General features: G+C 42.7%; 2 protein-coding genes across 3 annotated transcripts in view; both read left to right on the forward strand.

Annotated features, from left to right (window-relative positions):
- Positions 1-7,384, forward strand: part of nalf1a (NALCN channel auxiliary factor 1a) — a 30,498-nt gene extending 23,114 nt beyond the window's left edge. The window contains exons 2-3 of the mRNA XM_010744518.3: positions 1,958-2,129; positions 3,647-7,384. Of these exons, the coding sequence (XP_010742820.1) occupies positions 1,958-2,129; positions 3,647-3,945 (471 nt within the window). The 3' untranslated portion in view covers positions 3,946-7,384. The remainder of the gene's footprint in view (positions 1-1,957; positions 2,130-3,646) is intronic.
- Positions 7,385-8,022: 638 nt separating this feature from the next.
- LOC104921756 (carboxypeptidase O) overlaps positions 8,023-9,606 on the forward strand; it is a 71,698-nt gene continuing 70,114 nt past the window's right edge. For both annotated transcript variants that reach the window (XM_027291786.1, XM_027291785.1), the window contains exons 1-2: positions 8,023-8,160; positions 8,260-8,336. The gene's annotated coding sequence lies outside the window, so the exon portion shown is untranslated. The remainder of the gene's footprint in view (positions 8,161-8,259; positions 8,337-9,606) is intronic.

Below are 9,606 nucleotides of genomic sequence, written 5' to 3' on the forward strand. Positions count from 1 at the left end.
TGCCAATTAGCCAATTTTAGCACGTTAACATGCTGAACTGAAATGGTTAAATATGTTGGCAGCATGTTAGCTTCGTTGATTTGAGCATGCTAGCATGCTAACCTTAGCACCACTGTGGCTAAGTGCTAGCTAGCTGTGTAGCCCTAGCATATGTGGCTAATTATTACTAACACACATAGTATTTACTTGTGTAAATTATGTATTTGTGTGTGTAATTAGAAACATTTCTTAATTTTGTTAATGAGCAGCCTCATTTTTTCTACTTTGTGGTTGCTCGTTAGCCAATTTTAGCACGCTAACATAAAAACTACAGTGCTAGTTAGCCTTAGCAAATGTGGCTAATTATTACTCACACATAATATTTTATTTGTGGTTGCCAATTAGCCAACTTTAGCACGTTAACAGCATGTTAGCTTCGTTGACTTGAGCACGCTAGCATGCTAACCTTAGCACCACTGTGGCTAAGTGCTAGCTAGCTGTGTAGCTCTAGCATATGTGGCTAATTATTACTAACACATGGTATTTAATTAGTGTAACTGGAAACATTTGTTAGTTAATTAATTTGCTTGTCTGTCAAAGCACTTTGTGAACACTTATTATTAATTAGCAGTCTCATTACTTTGTGGTTGCTACTCAGGCAATTTTAGCATGCTAACATGCTAACATCAGCATGTTAGCTGTGTTACCTCACAGAGGGGCTAATTTTATTAGTTTAGTATACTTTTATTAACTTTCTAACCTGTTATTGTTGTATTTGTGGGTGCTGCTGTTCTTTGTGGTAATTCACTTAGTTAAAATGTACGTTTCTTTTCGTCTGATCCTGAGTATGAGTTGTCGCTCTCTGTAAGCTCATAGCCCTTTTTTGAAACTACATTTCTGGTCATACTGCTCATTTACAAAGAAAGCAGCCACTGTAGGAAAAGTCAGGTAAAGGAAAATTACTGTCTCTGCTGTAATTTCCCTTCTCTGCTGTTAATCCCAGTAAAAAGCACATGAAGAAATAGCTAGAAATGAGAATGAATCCAGACTGTGGTTTGCCCTTGGTTCATTTTGTCTTGCTAAGCTTTCCAAGCCTGAGGCTTTGGCTATTACATGTCACCATCTGTCTCCTTATGCACATACGTGCATTTTGTATTACACCCTTCCTCACTGTGAACTCCAGCAAATTTAACCTGGAAGAGGATGGAAACATGAATTTCATGAGGTTATTCATTGCCATTCCTGGACAGACGTGCCTGACTAAATTAGAAAAAGTGTTTTCACACAGTGCTCCGTGGCTGTGTGGTGCCCAGCTGAAACGACTGAACAGTTTTTTAGAATCCAATCCAGTACAATTAACTCTTTTTTCAAAGAGGATTGCAAAAAGAAGTGAGGATTTGTCTTCTAGGATAGTAAATTAAATATCTTTGGGGCTTGAACTAGAGGAAACTATGATTTTTTTTTACTATATTCTGACTGCACATTCAGTGACAGATTAATTGGTAATGGAAATAATCATTAGTTGGAGTAATCTGGTGTAAAAGTGTCTGTAAAAGATTCTACATCCTCCAAATGCTGCAGCAGCCTGTCATAATTCATGTCCCATAAATAAGCAAATCATCACACTGTATTTGGCATGGTTTACTTTCTGCTAATGCTCTGCAGCAAGATTGATCCAACATCCCGGTGGTGGCTCTGCTTGCACACTAGCCTTGACTAATATCTCCTGAGGTTTCATTAATGCATGAAGTTGCTGGGAATCCATTTTGGGAAGTGTCTTTATCTGATGCTCGGTGGTTTAAGTACGCAGGTAATTACGTTAAAGGACGAGGTGTGAGGCTGACAAATGGACAAATGGCTCAGCTGCTAACAGAAGACCCACCAGAGCCGGGCAGCTTTCACAAATCCTCAAGTGGATCCTCGCGAACCAGCATCGATTAATGTCACCCTCTCTCCTCTTCTTCTTCTTCCTCCTCAGACGGCCTATAAGCCCTGGCTCTGCGCTCAGTATTTCCCCACCACCCAGCAGTCCTGTCAGAAGAGGGTACCGTGCCACCAGTACTGCCTGGAGGTCCAGCAGAGCTGTCCGTTCATCCTGCCCGATAACGACGACCTGATCCACGGCGGCAGCCCCAGCTTCATCTGCACAGGTTAATACCCACTCGCTGACCGATGTTACTTCCTGTTTACAACAGCAGAAGGCTGCCGGCTGAGCGTGTGTGTGGGTGTTTGCGTGGCCTTGCATTCTCGAGTGCCTCAGAGAAAACCTCCTAATTTTATTTATAAAACAATGCACAGTATTAATTCATGCCCTGTGTGTGTGTGTGGATGGTATTCCTCCAGGCAAACAGCGAGGTGTTTCCGAAGGCTTTCTGATGACATCTAGTGGTGTCTGTGAGCACAGCCTCGGCTCAGACAAGGACATTTGAAATTGAATTTGGTCTGTCTCTCAATATTTACTGCAGTTTACACAGTAGTACTCTCCAAGGACTCGGAGGACCAGACGCTGGAAGAGCTCAACACCACAGAAGCACACACTGCTGTTTTCAGTCATTTCAGTCAGACTTTCTCTCAAGTTTTACACATAAAGGCCACGTAGTGACCAATGGGAGCAGTTAGGAGTTCTGTACCCTCCACACTGTGAACCGGCCTCCCTCTGCTTCCCAAGTCCCTGTGGACTGAGCTTCTGCTGCCCCCCCTTACGAGGTGAATTGCAAATGGCATCACCAGCCCGTCAAAAATCATGGCTTTAGTATGCGCGCAGAGGGTCATACTCATATTCATATTCATATTCACATCACAGGATAGCTAATTAATCTATTAGAAACGCAGAATATGGATATTTATGAATTATATGAGCAAATTCATGCTTTTGTTTAAGTTAAAGTGAGGACACAAAGACAATATTTTGCAGCGTCATCCTTTTAAAAAAAGCCAAATATAAAATTCAACCCCTCTCCCCACCTCAAACATTTTCATACAGTCCCTATCACACATCACAGCCAGCAGGGGAGTCAGGGAGATGTCAATCAAACACAGTCTGTAAATGCCTATCAGAAGAGGTCCACTCAGGTAGCACACGTGGAAATACAGTAACCTATGATAATAATAAATCTGCCATCGTGGCAGCCTTTAATGACCTAAACAAAGAGTGTTTTCGTCTTGATGTGAGCTTCCTCCACGTCACATCTGCTCTCATCAGTCTCCGACTGCTCTCTCTCCGTCCCCGGTGAGAGCTGAGCCTCCCTCTGTGCAGATGAGCGTGGTGACAGCTCCTTTTACTCGCTGCCAAGTGCAAACTTCCAGAGTCATCAGCCGAGGCAGCGATGCGTCACCCTCCGTGTGGCCGTGGACTTTAATTTGAGTTCAGCCGAGGGTCACTGTGTCTGGTCCTCTGCGTCCTGATCACAGCTACGACGTGAGGTCTTGTGACCTCCGTCCAGAGCTGACGGATGTCCAAAAGAAAGAGATCATGAACCGTCACTGTGCTGCAGTTAAACTATCCTAATAACGCTTAGACTAACGTTTTTCTGCTCCGCACCGTGAACTGACTTTCATTGGTATCAGATGTCCGCACACCATATCGCGCTGACTTTCATTATTAATAGATCCATACTGTACTGCATAACAAAGTCAGCATTTTTCTCCTGCGTGTCCTCTTCCTCAGGGCTCCTGGGAGAACATCTATCAGACAGTGAGGCGGAGTGCTGCGACGTCCGATGGGACTCCAAAATGGACAACCCTTCAGGCGGGACACTAAAAAGGACTGCTTCTTCCTGCCAGCCCGAGGGGGCCTCGGTCACCTCAGCTGCCACCCCGAGACTGTGCAGCGGGCGACTGAAGATCTGCCTGCTGGCCCTCGTCCTCCTACACACTGTCATCATCATTTCAGCCTCTCATAATTCTACGTTGGTGGGCGTGGCTGCCATTTTCTCGCCAGAGGAGAGCGCTTCTAACGAGGAGTGAACCTTGGGGTTGAATCTAGAGGATTATGGCTTTTAACGCCGTCATGGCTGCCAGGGACACATCTGGCGAGACATGCTGGGAATGCCTCTACAATCTGCCGCAGATGAACCATCAACCACAGGAAGTGGGAGGGTTTTAACTGGAGCTAAGGGTGCTGGGATTGGACATCGGCCGAACCGAGACGTTTGACAACCAACCCCCTAAAGAACTGACCTCTTGCCACTTGAAACCTGCTCATTGTTTCTATTCCATCCAAATGTTTTCTAGCATATTGTCCCTCCTCTCTTCTTCCTCCCTCCCTCCCTTCCTTCTTTCCTCCCCTCCCTCCCTTCCTGACGTTTTTCGGTGTGTGTGTGTGTGTGTGTGTGTGTGTGTGTGTGTGTGTGTGTATGGATGGGCACGTCAGAGGAAACACGGACATAGATGAAGTGTGCGCTCTCACTCATCATTACCTTTAGATTTTTTGCTGCATTTTTTTCCAGGTGCCAGAATGTTTTGACATATCAACTGTGTTCCACTTCCTATTCTCCACCACCTCCGAGGCATCCTCTTACTACCTTTGTGTGTGATGTTGCTCGAGGGCCTGCCAGGACCAGCTCACCCATCATTCATGTGGGTCTTGTTTCTCTGAAAACAAAGTGTATGTGATTCTTCTATATTCTAATGTTCAGCTTGTATTTTGTCCCACTAGAACTTATTTTCACCCCCCCCCTCGCGACGACGTTACATGCCTACATGTTTTAGGACCTTAAGTGCTCTGAGAGTGGCTCACTTTCTCTTCTAACTTGTTGGGCCATTGAGCAAGTTAGGAGCGACGGTTCAGATTGAGGGGTATTGCAGGAGTTGATGCTGAGCTCCTGGACAGGAAGCGGTGTTCTCTGGTTGCTAAAGTGTTCAGTTTACCTCATAGGGTAGTGGTGGTGTTGCAGACGGGCGGCCCGGTGGTTCGTCTTAATGCCGCAGAGAGTATTTAGAGTGGTCGTACAGGAGACTGCAGGGACAACCCAGGGACACTAGAGAATAGTTGCATGATGCCAAAACACCAGGGGCCTCATTTATCAACCATGCGTACGCTCGTTTCTGTGCACAGAATCCAACTGTGCTGACTAAACGCGTGTTACTGGAGAAACCAGACTACAAACACACAAGCCAAACTACCAATCAACCACCAGTTATTGATAACGATTACTAAAGGCTGCTTTAAAATGGAAATCAATCTTATGTTGAGTTTGGAGCCACCTACACCTCTGTCACCCGTACCGTTATATCAGCAGGAGGTAGATACAACTCTACCACATTCTTTGAAAAGTTCAACTTTTCGATGGCGCGTCATTGACCTGTACGGTTGTTCATTCTGTCAGACAATGCAGTGATCACAATTGATTTTCAAAATAATTTTATCTACAGCACAGCCTGACAAAGACTCCTGTTTAAGGTTGTATTCACAAGCAGTGATCACTAATTCTGACGTCTGACGTCTCAACCAGAAACATCTTCTTGAAATGCATAGTAGACAGGCGATCTAAATGCCAATCGGTCCAAACATTCTTTCAACCAGTCACATATGTTTGAAGTGTAGGGAGATATTGATGAATTGTTCACAGCACATAACTTGCAGTCCAATCTTGATGAGCAGTTGCATGAATTAATTTTGAAAATAAGACCGGCAACAATGCATTTCTACCTTTTTTCCTCTGTACCCACAAAATTGACTCTACATTTAGGCTGCTGGGACATTCAGAAGGACGTGGTGACATTCGTAGGCCTGTCTGGATGCCAATGAGCTTGTACGTCCACAAGCAGAACCAGATCCCTTGTCCGTAAAGACAGTTTCGACTTTCCGAACTTGTTCTACGCCTGGTTTGATAAATGAGGCCCCAGATCTTTGAGTGCCTCTCTGCTGCGTACGCCCAGTGAGGCAGATACTGGCAATGGAGCAATATAGAAAAAAAAGAAGAAAAAAAAAAAACAACAACAAAAAAAACAAATCAGCCTGCGTTAGTGTCCTACTTTGTGGCGACTTCACTGGTGTCGGCTCGGGCCGGCGAGTGATCAGCCAATCAATCAATCAGCCAATCAATCAATCTGTCCACTCTTAAATACCCTTAGATGAGCTGATCAACTGCTGTCTTTCACAGACTAGCAAAGGGCTGTGTTAGTGTCAGCATTGTGAGGAGTGTGAGGAGTTTTCAAGGGCTGATCCATCCTGATTATGTTCTGTTTTGTGTTTTTTTTGTTTTTTTTTTCGTTGTTTTTTGTTGCATGGCTGCTGCCAGTAAAGTGCACATTGACACGAGGACCCGCAGGGATTAAGAAGAGTTTAAACTCCCCTTTTTAGCTAGGAACGCGCTGAGATTATATAGAAAAAGAGATTTATACGATATTCAAATTTGATACCAGCGAGCAACTACTGATACACCAAAATGACAGCTGAGGACGCTAAATCTGTCCAAGAAGTTGCTTCTAATGATCAGTCGAAGACAGATTGGAGTCCAAATTGTTCTCGGCTGTGAAACGTGGTATCAGTGCGCCCACCCCTCCCCTTCCACAACCTCCCTTCCCCATTAACAGCTTGACCTTCCCTCGCCTCACATCACGTAACGACCATCGGTTTGCTCCTCACACACTCCTCATCACCAGAGTGAGATGTCACGTGGAAGTCTACACTTGCCTCTGGATTTTTCAAGATGCACTTCATAGATTTCAGTCCCCTCGAGTTTACTCTCTGACCCCCACCCCTTGATATTTTCACGTGACGTGTCGTTTTGTTCGTTTGTTTTCCTTGACAAACTGTGATGACGAGAACTACATTCCCTCGAAGACAGCAGCGGATGTAATAGGCCCACACTTTGTGCTCCATCCCCCTTCGATCTCTTAGCTGTTCACGATTTGAGTCCTGTGGATCTATGCAGATGAACCCCACCCCCGAACTAAACCCCCTCCCTGACCACCACCACCAACAACAACCTCCCTTGTCCTTTCTGTTGTAAATATGTCCTGAAGATGTGGGATCCCAAACCCTAAATGGCTGACCCTCGCCCCCATCTCCCTCCTTCCCCTTCCCAGACCTCCCCCCACTGTTTGAATCTCACTGTGTTTTCTGTTCGCCTCCTTGGTTTTTGTCTGTTTTTTGAGATTTTTGCCGCATTTTTCTGTTGTCTAAAGCAGTGATGTGAGTTGATGAGTAGGACTAAGTTGGATGTTAAAAAGACAAGATAAAGAGGTCTTAAAGAAAAATATACAAAAAAAAAAAATGAAGCTTGAATTGAGAAAAGGGTTCAAATATAGAGAAAAAATTATGATAAAGTTGTCATATTGTCATACTAGAGATGCTTTAGTTTGCTAATTTACTTTCTTTTTTTTCTACAAAAGACTTGGATGAAATTATTTATAAAATGCGTCCCACGAGTCATGATCTTTTTTGGACGTAAAACAAATACATTTATTAACATTTTGTTCAAAAGAAAATAAATATAAATTATGTTAAACATTACTGGTGTTTGTGTTTTTTTCACTGGGTGTCTTCGACATTGAAAATGATAACTATGGGTATATGAAATAAATCTTATGTAATCGTATGAACTTAACATATAAAAAGGAACCAGGACATTGTGAAATAATTGAAGAGGTTACAGAGTAACCATGTGGTAGTTACTGTGTTTGTTGATTCCATTTCTTAAGCTAATTATTGTTCATTTATGTCCCACAATTTCTATATGTGATTATTTATTTCATATTTATTTAATATTAAACCCTTTGTGGCTCTTCCAATGATTTCTTCCTGACCAGCAGGGGGCAGTATAACATCATGTACCTGACTGTGTGTTGTCACAATTTAAACAGACAAAACACAAATTAAATATTTTGTAGACTTTATGGTTATTTATTTTCAGTCTTTATGTAGATTTATCTCAACTGAAACTGAAACATTAGCTTACATTTCTATTATATTTTTTATTTCTTCCCAATATTATTATTGGGACGGGACAGTCCATCTGATTGGGGGTTCACAGTCTCAAAATTTCATTAATCTACTTTAACTGTAGGTGTAACTGTTTATCAGGTGGTCACCTCCTCCGCCTCCCCCCCGGTCCCTTCAAGTGGTTCAGTCCAGGTAATGTCAGCGGTGAAGCGGGAAATAATAAAAACAAAATGAGTTTGAATGGAAAATATGAATGAAACGAGGGAAAAAAGGACCGAAAAAGTGAAAAGAAGGTGAGAAGAAAACGTCAAAGTGAACGAGAGTGTGATGCTGCAAAATGTTTGTCAGGTAAACGTCATAAACAGAAAACACCTGTGCTAATTCGTTAACAGGACAACGTCACCTTTATGTACCTGCTGTTAGCACCTTGAGGACATGAAGCAGAGCCAGGGAAACCGCGCTGCACAAGGTGAGACTATTTAATGATTCATTTAAGTTTGGTATACCATTATGTGACACCATATCAATTGTTTATTTAAACATGAATAGACCTTTTTCACAGCAGCCATTTTGCCATGAGATAGTCGAGTGAACACAGGTGTTATCAGTGGTACTAATTAAGGTTCCATACCATTTAGTGTAGCACAGCCTTTCCAATGAGCGGGACCTTAATTAGTTTGATTGATAACACCTGTGTTCACTCGACTATGGCGAAATGGCTGCTGTGAAAAAGAGCTCTAACTCACCTATTTGCTGTGTGCTTACTTGAACACACCTGTGCTGTAAATCCTGCGTCATTTAGGTCCAGGTGAACTTATTTCTCTGTATTTATCTTTGAGTAAGTTTTCTTTACTTTCTAGTAGAGTTAGCACATCGGAAATATGAACAAACACATAAGGAATATCTATCTATCTATCTATCTATCTATCTATCTGTTTATCAGGTGGTCACCTCCGCCTCCCCCCCGGTCCCTTCAAGTGGTTTCAGTCCAGGAAGTCAGCGGTGAAGCGGGAAATAATAAAAACAAAATGAGTTTGAATGGAAAATATGAATGAAACGAGGGAAAAAAAGGACCGAAAAAGTGAAAAGGAGGTAGGAAAACGTCAAAGTGAACGAGAGTGTGATGCTGCAAAATGTTTGTCAGGTAAACGCATAAACAGAAAACACCTGTGCTAATTCGTAACAGGACAACGCACCTTTATGTACCTGCTGTTAGCACCTGAGGACATGAAGCAGAGCCAGGGAAACCGCTGCACAAGGTGAGACATTTAATGATTCATTTAAGTTTGGTAACCATTAGGTGACACCATATCAATTGTTTATTTAAACATGAATAGCCTTTTTCACAGCAGCACATTTGGCCATGAGATAGTCGAGTGAACACAGGTGTTATCAGTGGTACTAATTAAGGTTCCATACCATTTAGTGTAGCACAGCCTTTCCAATGAGCGGGACCTTAATTAGTTTGATTGATAACACCTGTGTTCACTCGACTATGGCGAAATGGCTGCTGTGAAAAAGAGCTCTAACTCACCTATTTGCTGTGTGCTTACTTGAACACACCTGTGCTGTAAATCCTGCGTCATTTAGGTCCAGGTGAACTTATTTCTCTGTATTTATCTTTGAGTAAGTTTTCTTTACTTTCTAGTAGAGTTAGCACATCGGAAATATGAACAAACACATAAGGAATATCTATCTATCTATCTATCTATCTATCTATCTATCTATCTATCTATCTA

This window comes from Larimichthys crocea, chromosome XIX (assembly GCF_000972845.2).
Source record: "Larimichthys crocea isolate SSNF chromosome XIX, L_crocea_2.0, whole genome shotgun sequence".
NCBI lineage: Eukaryota > Metazoa > Chordata > Actinopteri > Sciaenidae > Larimichthys > Larimichthys crocea.